Consider the following 14,994-nt stretch of genomic DNA (forward strand, 5'->3'; position numbering starts at 1 on the left):
GAGTCCCCATGGCTGGAGGAATTTCAGAGCCCTGTGGATGTGGCACTTGGGGACATGGGGCAGTGGTGGCCTGGGCAGTGCTGGGGATGGTTGGACTCCAGGGTCTTAAAGGTCTTTTCTAACCTTAATGGTTCTTAATGACTCTAAGTTTTTACCAGGCTCTCCTCACTTCTCCAGCGTTGTTCCAGCCATGGTACTTCATTTTGGGGAATTCTTTTATCCCCTTCTCATTTAATTAAGTGACAACAGAGGTGTCTCTGCCCTTGGCAGGGGGGTTGGAATGAGGTGATCTTTAAGGTCCTTTCCAACCCAAACCATTCCACGATTCCATTTCATTTTAACCAGCAGCCTTCTGCCTTTACAAGCAGCCGTGAGGGAGGCCCGAGGTGTGCTCATGCAATTGGAGTATTTCATTTATATCTCAGAAGATGAAGCAACAAGAGCAAAGGCAGAAACCCCTGGTGGTGTCCACAATCTGGGCTTGCTGCTCTTCATCCCACTGTGGCATTCCTGTGCAAGGACAACACCTGATAAGGTGTGGCTGGGAACGGGACCTTGCAGAGCTGTTTTCCCAACACAAATTCATAACAATAACAACCAGCTGCTTCCAAAGGAGTGGCAGTGCTGAACCACGAGGAGACCTTGACATCCAGGGATGTTCCTGCAGGATGCTGGTGTTTTTTGGAGGAAGCTCTGCCGTGTCCTTGGATGCCACAGTTCAGGGGGATGCATCGGTGTCTGCAGGAGTTTCCTTATGAAAGGGAAGATGTGCTGATGTGCTGATGATTTTACAAACAATTCCAGGGATGAGGGGATGGGTGTGAATGGACTTTGAGATTGGCTTTAATGTCTTTACCTGAGAGCCCAGCCAGCCTGACTCCTGAAACAGCCAAACAGGAGTTCCTGAACTTTGGGGTTTGTTGCAGAGCCCAGCCAGCCTGACTCCCAAAACAGAAAAATGGGTCTGCACAAGCCTGAGTTCTTGAACTTTGGGGCAAAAGGACAGGTTCTAGGAGGGATATGTGGTAGGCAGTTTGGGAAGGCTGTACCTTCCCAGGACCTCATCCCATGGGGAAAGGAAGAGGGCAACGTGCAGCCCGGAGTTTGGGATAAAGGGAGGCTGTGCCCTCTGAAACCTCGAGAGAAAAATCGCCACGGGCCTGTGCCCCAGTGAACTCTCCCCCTTTATTTGAATAAACTTGCAGAACTCCTCTGTCTCCTTTGTGGACACTGGCTTTTCCCAGCGGGATTTCATGTATTGGGACCACAGCCAATGGCACCTTTTCGGGCGGGGATGGCATCGTTTATGGGGCTGAGGGACAGGATGGGGCAGGAGGAGCAGGGGCTGCCTCTGCTCGGGGCAGGGATACAGATTCTTTCCTGCTGGGATGTCACAGCGGTGTCACTGCCATGGGGCTGTGTCCTCTGCGGAGGAGGACACGGGACTGTGCCATGCGGCTGTGTCCCTTTCGGAGGTGTCCAAGCCACGGGGCTGTGTCCCCTTCGCAGGTACCGCACCACACCCGCTCAATCTCCCGCCACCTCCCCCGGTCCCGGGACCGTCCCCGGTCCGTCCCTCCCTCCCTGGGCGGAGCGGCCACCCGGACTACACTTCCCATGGTTCCACGCGCGCCCACCCTCCGCACTACATTTCCCGCTGTGCCGCGCGCGTCCCGCTCCCCTCCCGGACTACAGCTCCCGTGGCTCCCCGCGCCCGGCGGCGGTCCCGCACTACATGTCCCGCGGTGCCGCGCGCGGAGCCGAGCGGGGCCGAGCAGCCCCGGCGGTGCCGCTCCCGGCGCGGGGGGGCCGGGCCGGGCCGGGCCGGGCGGGGCCGCGCAGGTGGAGCGGCCCCATGGAGCGGCCGAAGATGGCGGAGCTGGAGAGCCTGGAGACGGCGGCGGAGCACGAGCGGATCCTGCGCGAGATCGAGAGCACGGACACGGCCTGCATCGGCCCCACGCTCAGGTGCGCCCCGCCCGGAGCCGCGGCGCTGCGGTGGGCGCGGGGGAACCGCGGGCTCCGGGTGTCCCCGGGGTTATCCCGCTCAGCCCCGGCTGCGGCTCCGCGCCCCTCGCTGCTCCGGGGATGGGGGATAAGGAGGTTTTCCCTAGGGCTGTGCCGGGTTATCCCGGGCGAGCCCCTCGTGCCCTTTGTCAGTCCCTGTCACCGGCGGTGGCACGGCGGGGCTGGCGCCGTCTGTCCGGAGCGGGGAGCGGGGTCACCCCGGGCGGCTTCTTTGTTCTCCGGTTCAGCATCATCCCCGGCGCTGTATGGCACCTCCTGTCCCGGCAGAGCCCGGCTCCATGGCACCTCCTGCCCCGGCAGAGCCCAGCTCCATCACCGCCGGGGCTCTATGGCACCTCCTGCCCCGGCAGAGCCCGGCTCCATCACTCCCGGGGCTGTATCGCACCTCCTGCCCCGGCAGAGCCCAGCTCCATCATCCCTGGGGCTGTCTCGCACCTCCTGCCCCGGCAGAGCCCGGCAGCATCATCTTTGGGTGCCGAGCTGTCCGGCCCGGAGCGCTGCCCTTCCCTGGCTCTCCAGCCCTTCCATCCCCTGCAGCTGCCCTTACACCCCTTGGGGAGTTGTCTGTGGCCACGGCAGGTTTGCTTCAGTGGCCTCAGGTGTGTCTGATGAGAAATCACCCGAGCTCATAGAAAATATTGTTATTTTAGATAAATTATCCGCATCTAAGCCCTGTCCTGCTTCGCTGGACCATGTCAGCATCGCTGCCCTGGCATGCTGAGATAACTCATCCCTCCTTCCCCGCCTTGAAAGTAAAGCACAAGTTCTGCCAGGAACTTGGAATGGGCCTGGAATGTGTGCTGAGCACAGGTGTGTGCTGTGCTCGGGATTAGCAATGGTACGATGGATAAAGGGTATTTATAACTCCTTGTCACCACAGCGAGCAGGGAGAGGTGGGGCAGAGAGGGGAGCGGTGCAGAGATACTCGGATTAAAGTGGAAACAGCTGGGTTATCTCGGAGGTAATTTCGGGGCTGAGCTTGGTGGTTGTCCTGAGGGAATTTTGGGTTTCACCTTCTCATATCAGGGCTGAGCTTTGTCCCTGTCACGAGGGGAATTTGGGGTTTCACCCCCTCATCTTGGGGCTGCGCTTGGTGCTTTTCCTGAGGGGACTTTGGGGTTTCACCTCCCCATCTCTGTGCTGAGCTTTGTCCCTGTCACGAGGGGAATTTGGGGTTTCACCTCTCTCACAGCTGCTCCCCATCAGCCCCAGGTGCTGCCCATGTGAGAATCAGCCCAGGTGGGGATGGTTGGGAGGATCAGGGTTGGATTCTCCCCTCCCATCCCTCCCCAATCGAGAGCCCTTAATTTCTGCGCCTTCATTTTCCCAAGTCATGCTTTGGAACAGCTCCTGGGGCAGCTCTAAAAAGAAATGCTTCAGAGCTGTGGGGTTTGCAGTGATACTGCAGTGCTGGCACGGAGTTAAAGTGAGAAAGCTTTTAATTTGTGGAGTACCAGAGCTCTGGATTGACTTCAGCAGTGCCCATTGCTTTGTTTCTTCAGACTTCTTGCAGTTTTCTTCTTCAAGTTCTGCTGTGAAACTTTTCAAGGTAAACTGAACAGCGGGAGATGCTGGGAATTAGATTTATTAAATCTGAAAAAACTGGTTTGGATGGGTGGGAACTGCCAGGATGAATGAAGAGTGTGGGTGGTTTTTTTATTCATTTCAGAGGATGAAGTGCAGCTGATCTTGTTTTTTAGGGTTAAAGTTAGGTGAGGAGTTGAGCTTGATGTGGAGCTTTGCATTCCCTCGGGAGAAACACTAAAAATGTCTGGGCAGAGAAGGGTTTGGGTTTTATTCATTCACTGGTGGAATGTGGGGATATTTCACCAGGAATATTAGTGATAAGTGATTAGTGATTGTAGATAATAGTGATAAGGATTTCAGAGTTAAACTGCACCAGCTCAGTGTAAACACGAGAGTCAGGAAAAGAGGATGGTGGAAACTTTTTTTTTTTTAAAAAAGGTGACTCATTTCTTGTGGGCATCATGGAATATTTGTGTGTCCAGGAGCCAGGCTGGCTTCCCTTCTAGGAACAGCATTCCCAGAGCTCAGCTCTGAGCCAGGCAGGAGTGCCCAGCTCCTGCTGCTGCTTTGGTTTGTAGAATTGTGCTTTTGGCAGTTCCTGACCCCCTTTGGGTGCAGAATTGTGCTTTTCGCACTTCCTGGCCCCTTTTGGGTGCAGAACGGGGCTTTTGGCAATTCCTGGCCCCTTTTGGGTGCAGAATGGGGCTTTTGGCAATTCCTGGCCCCTTTGGGGTGCAGAACTGTGCCTTTATCAGTTCCTGGCTCTCCGCGGGAGCTATTCCAGGAGCAGCCTCTCTCTCCATGCCCTGCATTTCCCCCCGGAGGGGCTGGAGGGGTAAACTGGGAGCTGCAAGGTCCAAGCCATTGATCTGTCTGGGTGGGTTTGCGTCCCACCCAGCGGGGAGAGAGTTCTGGCCTGGCAAAATGGCAAGTGCAGAAATTGCTGCCCCGGGGCAGGGAAGGAGGAGATTCCTCCTTGAAGTTCCTTCCAGCCCTGCTTTCCCGCGGAGCTCTGGGTGCTGCAGCTCCATTGTGCCGCCTGGGAGCAGCCTGGCCCTCCTGGGAGATGGGAATTGCCTCCCAAATGGGATTTGGGACCTAGGGAAGTGCTGTCCCAGCCCTGCTGGGTGTGAGGGCTGTGCCCTGCCGGGGATGAGGTGTTTGAAGGACACCGAGCTTAGGGATCCCTGCGATGCTCCTGGAATCCAAATCAGGATGTCTTTCCTGCTTTTCAGCCTCTCTTATTACACCCATTGCTTCTAATTCCACTTCCTTCTGCAGCTCTAACTCCCTCTTTTTCCTCTCTCTCCTTACCCTTGATTATACAGAGTAATTTTAGATCCCCTCTTGATCTGAGTTTTGAAGAATCCCTTAATTCTGCCGGGTCAAAAAACCTTGTGGGGGAAGAGAAACTGTTCCTAGCTTTTAACCGGCTCTTGGCTAAACTGTGACACGCAAATGCTCTCATTTTTATTAGGTTTAATTGAAGTTCGTTGCCCTTTCTGTCCACTTGAGCTGTGTTGTTTATTTGGTTTTGGGAAATGAGTGCTGGCCTGTGATATTCTAGCCCAGATCACTGAGTGAAGATGGGTAACAGTGGGGTTTTATTGTATGGCACCCCATGAAATGAGGTTCTAAAACCCTTGGCCTGCTCCCAGGCTGCATTTGCAGCTTTTGGGGGTTGATGAAGGATTTTAAAGCAGCATTTGATGAATTCAAGAGGTTTGTAATCAGCATTTGATGAATTAGAGCAGCCCTGGGAGGCCACGCAGGTGTGGTTGCAATATTTTTGCATCTTCTCTCTGCTGAAAACTCAGATAAAATCACATCACACTGCAAAACTCTCCTGCTTTTCCCTGAGAGGCTGGAGCTGCTTTTCCTCAGTTTTAGCAGGAATTGTGGATCCTTTCTGAGTGATTTCCCTGGAGCTCAGTTATCCCTAGTGCAGATCATGTCCCTACAGCTGCACCTTCGCTCTGAGCTCCCTGCAGTGCCAGCTGCTGGGAAGGCTCCAGATTTCCAGGTGATTCTGGTTTTTCCCTGCCTGATTCCCTGCCTTGCTCCTCTGTGAATGAGCTCCTCCCTTTTTTTTGTTTCCTCTGAGGTGTTTTATTTACTTTTCGGGTTGTTCCTTGAGGCTTTATCAGCCCTGTTGGGGCTGATTCTTCCCAGTGCTCTGCTGGAAAAGTCGGGAATGTTGTACCTCAGATGGGAATTAATCAGCCATTGTGGTTTTCCATAAAACCACAGAGACCTGGAGCTCTGTGAAACAGAATTGTGTGTTTGCAGGGATTCCAGAGCTGGGAAATGAAGCTCTGGATAAGGTCAGGTTCTTTAAGCAGCTCTTGACTGGGATTAAAGCAGAGCTGTAATTAAGATGTGCTCCCTAATTCCTTTATCAGCTCCTCCATGGCAGTGTCTGGGGTTGGTGTTTTCCTGCCTGAGCCATTCCCTGCCTGGGACCTCCCTGTGCCCAGGTCAGCTGAGACAGAGGAGCTCAAGGTCCTCAATATTTCTTTTTTTTTAGGATTATGGGTTTTGTGTCTGGAATGTTTGACAGATCATGGAATCCTAGAGTGGTTTGGGTTGGGAAGTGACCTTAAATCCATCCAGTGCCACCCCATCCATGGCAGGGACACCTCCCACCATCCCAGGTGGATCCAAGCTGCCCTTGGACACATCCAGGGGCACCACAGCTGCTCTGGCAATTCCAGCCCAGCCCCTCCCCACCCTCCCAGGCAGGAATTCCTTGACTCCTGAGCTGCGATGGTGCCCTGGACAGGGAATGTTCTCTGGGTTATTTTCTCCTATAGCTTCCAATGGAGCTGAGTCAGACCTGGGACAGCCCTGTCCCTGTGGCATCCAGGATTCTGGAGCTGAACTTGGAAAACTGAGGCTTTTCTCTGGGACATAAACTGAGGGATGGAGTCCAGCAAGTCCTGGCCCCCCTGAGCTCCCAGCGTCTCCTGAGCTGGGAGTTGTGCCTTTAGCACAGTCCCTGTGGTAAACTGATGGAAAAATAACCCAGCTGAAGAAGGTTTGGCCCTGTGGTATCCCAAATTTCCAGCCCTGGCAGGAGGCTGTGTGGGAATGGGAGAGAGGGATGTGGAAGGGACAAAGCCAGGATTGAGTTTTGCTGGATTTCTCAGAGTTCAGGATTTGTCCAGCCAGACACAAACCTGGGTCATTCCTGCTCTGTGCTCATGGACACTGCTGGGGCTCTGTCAGGGTTTGTGTTCCTTTTCCCACCTCCTGGGAGTTATTTTTCCAGCTGGATCTGCTCCCTCCCCCTCATCTTGGGCTCGTTTGTGGCTTCCCAGTGTCTAGACTGGCACTGGCTTTGGGGCAGGGCTGCTCTGGGGAGCAGCTGGCTGTCACACGTCCCTGAACCCAGATTGTCCCTTCCCCTAGTGTCCCTGCTCTGTGGTGCTCAGATGGGCATGGAATCCATGGAGCAGGAGCATCCCTTGGAGCCTCCTTTGTTCTGGGGTGATGTGAGGAGAACGGGCTGTGGTGCAGATGTGGGATGAGGAGGAGCCACAGCTTCCCTGCGTGTATTCCAGAGTGAGGAGGGAATTTCTGATCACTCCTGAGACATCCTTTGCTGGGATTGCTGGGCTGTGTCCATCAAAGGAGGGAGCAAGGAGATCCTGGACCAGCTTTGGGGTGAAGGGACTTTCCTCATGCCAGGACTAGGAAATGTCTCTTCAGACAGAAATGTTCTCCTCAGCAGGAATTGAAATAATCCAAAAATCATCCCCAGGATCTGTAAAGTGCCCTGAGGAAACAATCTCAAAATCATCCCCAAGATCTGTAAAATCCCCTGTGGAAATAATCTCAAAATCATCCCCAGGATCTGTAAAATCCCTGGAGGAAATCATCTTAATATCATCCTCAGGATCTGTAAAATTCCCTGAGGAAATAATTTCAAAATCATTTGTAAAATAATCTAAGAAATAATCTCTAAAATCCCCTGAGGAAATAATCTAAATATCATCTGTAAAATCATCTAAAAAATAATCTCTAAAATCCCTTGAGGAAATAATCTCAAAATCATCCCATGGATCTGTAAAACCCCTGAGGAAATGCTTTCAAAATCATCCCCAGGATCTGTAAAATGTCCTGAGGAAATCACCTCAAGACCATCCCCGGGATCTGTAAATCCCCTGAAGTTGAACACTGAGAGCTCAGAGCTAAAATCACTCTGAGTGGTTCTACCTTTGCCCCTTTCCCTGTGCCAGGCTTTGCCTCATCTCCACAAATCCCACCTTCTCCAGCCCCATCCCTTTTTTTCCAGGCAGTAATTCATGGAATATCAACTCCCAGCAAGGAAGAACCAGCAGAGTCTCCCTAGACACAGAGTTGTTGCTGCCTGCAACAACTGTAAATTGTCTGCTCATAAAAACCTTCCAGGCTCTTTTGAAGGATCTTTCAGCCCATTTCCCTGCCACCCACACAGGGGGAAAAAAAAACCAACCAAAAAACCCCTGAATCCTGATTTTTCCCTCCTGAAAACCAGCCTGGGCCTCTCTTCATGTGTCCATAATTAAGTGGTTTTAAAACACAGTTCCTCGCAGTGCTGCTGGAATTGTATTATCATTCCCTTCAGCTCAGGCTGATGCTGTGCAGCTCCCAAGTTTTTTTTTTGGTGGAGAGGAAGAAGTATCAGGAGATTCTCCTAGGAAATAAATCAGCGTTTATGATCCACACAGGTCTGGCTTAATGTGTGGAGCACTGGCGTCTCTGCCTGAAGGAATATCCTCAATTATCCCAGTTTTTATGGGTAATTTCCCCTCACTTGTGCTGAGTTTCTGCAGACAACTCTGAGATGTGAATCCCTGTAATTCCCATATCCCATTTTCTCCAAGCCCTGCTGCAATTCCTGGAAAAGTATCGGGAATTTCTCCTGTGAAGTAATCTGGTATCAGCATTTGTGATCCACACAGATCTAGCTTAATCTGTGGGGCACTGGCATCTTTGCCTGAAGGAATGAATATCCTCAGTTTTTCCAGGTTTTATGGATAATTTCCCCTCTCCAGTGCTGTAATCCCTGTAATTCCCATATCCCATTTTCCCCCAGCCCTGCTGCAATCCAAAGGGACCAGCTTGCATTGCTCCATTATTTATCCCCTGGATTTTCTTGGGCTTTTCCCCACCAGTACATTCCTTTCTGGAATTCTATGAATCACTGTCAGAGGACAGCCTGGCAAAGCCCTGTTCCCATTTATTCCTGCGTGCAGCAGGAGTGTGATAGCAGTGCTGGGGGGTGAGAAGCTAAAAGGGGAGCTTTCCCTGGAATTCTTGGGGAAGGGCTGCTCTGCTGGTGTGTTTGGATCTCACTGAGGATGACTTTGCAGTATTTCATCCTGAGCTGGAGCTGAGCTCATCTTAGGAGAGGGGACTGTGGAAAAGTGGGAGCTTGGCTGCTCATTTCTGTGCAGGCAGAGTCCTGTGGGTTTCAATCCACCCCAAATGTCCTTCCTGCCTTTCTGCTTTAATGCTTTGGGGGATTTTTGTCCTTTTCTCCCATAAATTGAACCAACTGGCAGCTCAGGCCGCAGCCGCAGCAGCGGAACTGTCGGAATTTCTGTCCCAAAGGAGAGCAAACACAACCTTTGGGGGAAAAAATCTGAAAGGGTTGGGATTGCTTCATCTGGAGAAGCCAGGGCAGGCCACCATTCATCATGGGCTGGGGAGGAGATGAGGAAAAGCTCTGGGCTGGAATGGCAGCAGGGATTTAGGAGAGATGAAGGAAGTGCTTCCTCGTGGAGAAAATCCTGGGAATGCTGGTGCTCCTGCATTGTCCTGGCTTGGGATGGAGGAATGGTGCTTATTCCATGTGCTTCCAGGGATTTCCAGGCTGCACTTTGGATACAGTTTGTGCCAGAGATTCTCCATTCAGGAGCTTCCCATGGATCTTCCCTCCACCACTCTGTCCTCACTGCTGGAGTTCTTTCCCACTGAAAGCTTCGGAGGGATGAGGTCTGGAATTGTCTGTAATTCCTGAAGGAATATCCTCAATTATCCCGGGTTTTATGGATCATTTCTCCTCTCCAGTACTGAGGTTCTGCAGACAACTCCGAGATGTGAATCCCTGTAATTCCCATATCCCATTTTCTCCCAGCCCTGCTGCAATCCAAAGGGAACAGCTTGCACTGCTCCATTATTCTGCTCCATGGACTTTGGTGCCTTTGGTTGCTAGGACCAGGTCTAGGCTGTCGCAAAGGATTAGGAGGAATTTTAACTCACTCATATTTTTATTTTTTTTGCCTTCCAATCTGCAGGTTTTTAATGAATTCCCTTTTTTTTTCTCCTGGCAGAGCTGCTTTGATGGCTCATTATCCCGCTGCTTTTTTTGCTCTCTTTCCTCACGCAGCTCTTACCTTTTTGCTGGAAAAAATCAGAGGGATCAGGATGCAGATTTGTCTGGAGATGTGGGAAGAGGCACAGGGGTATTTCCTGCTTTTTCTCCTCTTTTTTTTGCATCTCTGTGCTCTCAGTTGTGACCCTGAGTTGTGTCACTGCTGTCCCCTCCTCAGGGCTGCTTCCTTTGGATCCCTCAGTCCTGGGGATTTTAAAGGGTTTGTCCCCTCCGAGTGTCCTTTCAAAGGATTTGTCCCCTCCAATTGTCCCTGCTGCTTCTCCTTGTCGCTTTGTCACCTGATCCTCAGTGCTGAGAGATCCTGTGCAGCTCTTTGGCTTTGGAGCCGATCCAGGGGAATGGTTCTGTGTCCTCTGCAGAATGTCAGCTTGATGTTCCTCCCTTGTGGAAAACCACTGGGAAACTCTGAATTAGACGAACAGAGATTTATTATTATTACTTTTTTTTTTTTTCTTTTTTGAATTTTCACAATGCTTTCAACATCTGAGTGCATTTGGGTGTCCAGATCCCCCTGGTTAACAAGGCTGGTTCCTTCCAAGAGTCCTGGTGAAGGAAATGTGGCAATGCCACCCAAGGAATCTCTTGTCTCCTTTGCTCTATTGTGCTTTTTTTACATCTTTATTAACTATTTCTAAAAAAAAAAAAAAAAAAAAAGAATTCCTATTTCTACTTCGCCCAGTCATGTAGAAGAGTTTTCCTTAAACTCCCACTGCCTTGCTCTGGCAGCTTTCCTGCTCCTGATATTTGAAGAAGCTCCTCATTATTCCGATATTAACTAATTAGCTCCTCACATGGCTCTGCTTTTGGCACGGATTATTTTGCACGTGTGCTTAGCTGCAATCCAGCCTCCTGAATTTGCCAGGGTAGGATTTTTTTGTCTTTTCATTCCTTGAAAATCTCCTCTGCTGCTGCTGAACCCCGGTGAGGGGGGTGTGAATGTTGAAATTCTCTTTTCAGTTACACCTCGGAGCACAGAAATGGCTTTCAAAGCAGCTCCACTGCCACCCACGAGCATTGAATGCTTTTAGCTGTTCCTTTGGAATTCCCTGTTTGGATAGGGAAGGAGTGCTGTTATTCCCTGGGATATGGGATGCTAACAGCTTTTCTCCCTGCTCCCACCGAGGTTTGGGTGTTTCATCCCAACTGTTGGCATCATTAACACTTCAGAGGGATGGAGGAGCAGCACTTCCCACTGTGGGTTATCCTGCCTGGGCAGAAAATCCTTTGGCAAACCCATACCCTGAATCCTGGCACGGATCCCTCGTCTCCTACGGAGCATCTTGTGGGAAAGGTTTGGGACTGGGGAGTCTGGCAGCAGTGGGATGGGGAGGTGACCTCGTGGAGGAGGTGGATTTGGGAATCCCTTCCCTGGGAATCCGTGGGGTGCTTGGCTCTGCTCCCATCAGGCTGTCAGGTTGTGATCTGGGGACCAAAGGTGACACTAGGCTGGCCAAGGGTTCCCTCAGCACATCCTGTGCCCATCCCAAATCCAGGATGGTGTTTGGGGCTCCAGGATGTGCTGTGTCCCTCTGGAATCTCAGCTCCCTCTGCCTGGGTGACACCCCAGGCACCCAGTGTCCAATGTTACCTGGGGGTGACAGAGGCAGGGCAGTGCCTGTGCCCTGTGCTGGGACAGCTCTGAGGGGCTGGAGGTGTCCAGGGAAGGGAATGGAGCTGGGAAGGGCCTGGAGCCCCAGGAGAGGCTGAGGGAGCTGGGAAAGGAGCTCAGCCTGGAGCAAAGGAGGCTCAGGGGGACCTTGTGGCTCTGCACAACTGCTGGCAGGAGGGGACAGCCGGGGGGTCAGGCTGTGCTCCAGGGAACAGGGACAGGAGGAGAGGGAACAGCCTCAGGCTGGCCAGGGGAGGCTCAGGGTGGATTTTGGGGAAATTCCTGCTGGAAAGAGCTGTCCAGCCCTGGTGGAGTCCCCATGGCTGGAGGGATTTCAGAGCCCTGTGGATGTGGCACTTGGGGCCATGGGGCAGTGGTGGCAAGGGCAGTGCTGGGTTAGTGTTTTGCCTTGATGATCTTAAAGATCTTTTCCAGCCTTAAGGATTCTGTGATTTCCAGGGAGAACCTATTAAAGCCTCTGGGCTCAGTTTGTGTTGCTCTCAGTGGGTTTAAGGAGCCTCCAGAAAGGCTCCTCTCGGATTGTGCTGCCCCCAGAGTGTCCCTTGTCACCCCTGCTCTGGGGTGATCCCTGTGCTGTGCTGTCCTGCCCAAGGTGCTTCCCCCACCAGGACCAGAATTCCTTGAAAAATCTGAATCCAGGAGCCCAGGCTGCACAGGATTTCCTGTGGCTGTACTTTGAGAAAGAACCTCCTTTAATAAATCTTTAGATGCAGCTTTAGGTCACTGTAAAGATTTATTTGCACGAAGCTCTCAGGGACAGGGTGGGATTGTTGGAATTGTCCTGTGCAGGGTCAGGAGTTGAACTCCACAATCTCTGTAGGTCTCTTCCAGCTAGAAATGATTCCCTGATTTCTGGGAATGCCCAGCCTGTTTGCAGGAGTGAGGATGCACACTGTGCCTGCCTGCTGGCACTTCCTCTCTCCGCTTCCAAATCCATTTGGATTTGGAAAATGAGCTCAGGGATAATTGGTTCTCCTGCAGGGATGGCCTCAGGGCTGGCAGGACACACACCCTGTGTGCTTCCAAGCCCTGGCACATGGAATCCTGAGGGAACCCTCACCCAGAGCCTCTCAGGAAGCTGAGGATGAGGCTAATTCCTGCTTTTTGGGTGCCTTTTGGGATTTTAAAGTGCAGGCAGCAAAGGGAGGGTCCAAAAGTGCAGAGGTGACTTTTCTTGCTGAGCTCCCAGATGGGTTGGCTTGGAGGGATCCTTAAACACCAGCAAGTTCCACCCTGTGCCAGGACAGGGACATCTCCCCCAGGTCCCAGGAATCCTGGGGTCTATGGAGTGACCTGTTTGATCTGATCTAATTTATTTTAATAATTCCCTTCTGCCTGCCCACCCAGCCAGGGCCAAGGATGCCAAGGGAGAGGGATGTGGAGTTGGACCAAAGCTCAGCTCAGCCCTTGCTTTGTGTTTCACAAAAAGAGGAAACCAAATCTCCTCCTTAAAATCTATCAGTGATGGGAAGAGATTTCCCAGGTTTTCCCCTAAAAGGTTCTCTCAGAAGCCAAGTCTTGGTTTCTCCTTTTTTTTCCCCCCCCCGTGGCCATCCCAAAGAACAGAAAGCGACAGGATGAGGGTCAGGAGTGCTTTTTTCCCTCTTCTACTCAGTAATGAAGAGCTCCAAAGCAGAAGTTGCTGGGAATGTGGAGCTCCAGGCAGGGTTTTGGGGGTGGACATGGCTGTTGTCTGGTATCCCAAGGGAATGTGAACTGTGGATGAAATCTCCTGGAAGGTGATACCTGTTGAAAAAAATATTTTCTGACTATTTGTGTGCAGGTGTGGAAATGGCGCAGTGGGAATGTGCTGCAGGACATGGAGCTGGGAATGGGGTTAGGATTGGGGTCAGGAGGGTTGGAAAAGGTCCAGAAGTGGGGAGCTGGGGTGGGATGTGGGATGAACCAGAGAGTGGTCAAATCTTGGAGTAGGATTGGAGGGAATTTGGAGCTTTTCCATCCAGAGGGAATTTTCCTGTGGTTTTGGCTTGAGGAACCAACCTGGGGGGATCTTCCTGCAGGAGGGAGGTGATGCTTTTGGAAGAAATAAAAATTCCATGCTTCAGTAAGGATTTATAATCCCAGATTGACCCTTTAATCTTCCAGACTTCACTGCTCAGCACTTCCTAGGATTGGGTGGGAAGGAGCTTAAAGTTCATTTATTCCAATCCTGCCATGTGCAGGAACACCTCCCCACTATCCCAGGGTGCTCTCCTGGAGCATCTTCTCCTGCCTGTGCTGAGATCCTGTTCAACCCAAGATTTTGGGTCTGGATTTATCCCCTGACAAAACCCAACCCCAAATTCCTGCTCTCATGTTTGCCTCTCGCTTGGGAAGCAGCAGCTAAAAATGCCCATTTTCAGTTGGTGCTGTGCCATGGGTTGAGCCGTGCCAGGCAAACTCAGCCGCTTTGCCTCGGGAGAGAATTCCAAAATAGGTGCTGGAAGGGAGCTGGAGGGATGACACATCATCCATGGAGTCAGTAAAACACGTCAGGGCTGTTTGTGTTTTTATAAAATGCCTTAAATATTATTGTGCAGCTCCAGGGGGTCAAATCTTCTGCCAAAACCAGTGGTAATAGGAAAAAACCCAGCAGTTTTTTGGGCCTGCTGGCCATAAAATGTTGATTTTTTTTTTTTTTTCACCTAATCTTTATTTCTTGATTTTAGTTATTAACCTAAATTTATGGTAGTGTAAAGTTAATGACTAAATATTCTCTCTTGGGAAGCAAAATCTAATTTCCTTCCTGTCTGAGTCTCCCAAATAACAGAAATCCGTGCAAAATAACCTTGACATAAAATTGTGTTTTGTTATTTTCCTTGACATCACCTGTCTGTTGGAGACACAGGTGAGGTTATGGCTGTTTAACATCTCATTCCAAATCCATGAAATCCCAAATGCCATAGCTGGGATGTGGGATGCAGCTTTGGATGGATTCTGGCTCAGATTTTTAGGTTTTCCTTCTGGAATGGATCTTTGTGTCCCATCCAGGACAAGCTTTTGGTGCAGCAGGTTCAGAGAATAATCAGAATTATTCTTTTCTTGAATATTTTTAGTGCTGATGCTCAGATTTGGGTCTGCTCCAGAAGTACAAAATGCAGGATGCTCTGTTCAGTTCTGCTCCAAATTTGGCTCGTTGGGCAGTGCTTGAATTTTTATTGGAAACTCTGAGTAATAATAAGTAATAATGGAGTTAAAATGGCAAAATATGAGGGATGTTGCTGCTTAAGTGCCTGTTTTGCTCCCTGACTGTCCTCCAAGTCCTTGGGCTTTTAGGGAATAACAACAAACTCTTATTTAATTCTCCACGGGGTTAAAACTGCACAGCAGAGGCTGCAGGCAGTGCCCAGGCCAGGAAAATAAATGGAAGCTGGAAATAAAAGCAGGAAGTGCAAGTAGAGATTCAACCTGGCTCGACCCAAGTGAC

General features: G+C 51.1%; 1 protein-coding gene across 5 annotated transcripts in view; it reads left to right on the forward strand.

The window, feature by feature from the left end:
* Nucleotides 1-1,751: 1,751 nt before the first annotated feature.
* EXOC6B (exocyst complex component 6B) overlaps nt 1,752-14,994 on the forward strand; it is a 254,536-nt gene continuing 241,293 nt past the window's right edge. For 2 of the 5 annotated variants that reach the window (XM_085059335.1, XM_085059336.1), the window contains exon 1: nt 1,752-1,968. In XM_085059335.1, coding sequence (XP_084915461.1) covers nt 1,856-1,968 — 113 coding nt within the window. In that variant the 5' untranslated portion in view covers nt 1,752-1,855. The remainder of the gene's footprint in view (nt 1,969-14,994) is intronic. The other 3 variants (XM_085059337.1, XM_085059339.1, XM_085059340.1) reach the window with 2 other exon arrangements.

The sequence above is a fragment of the Lichenostomus cassidix genome, chromosome 4 (genome assembly GCF_008360975.1).
Source record: "Lichenostomus cassidix isolate B80296 chromosome 4, HeHo_3.0, whole genome shotgun sequence".
In the NCBI taxonomy this organism is placed as follows: domain Eukaryota; kingdom Metazoa; phylum Chordata; class Aves; order Passeriformes; family Meliphagidae; genus Lichenostomus; species Lichenostomus cassidix.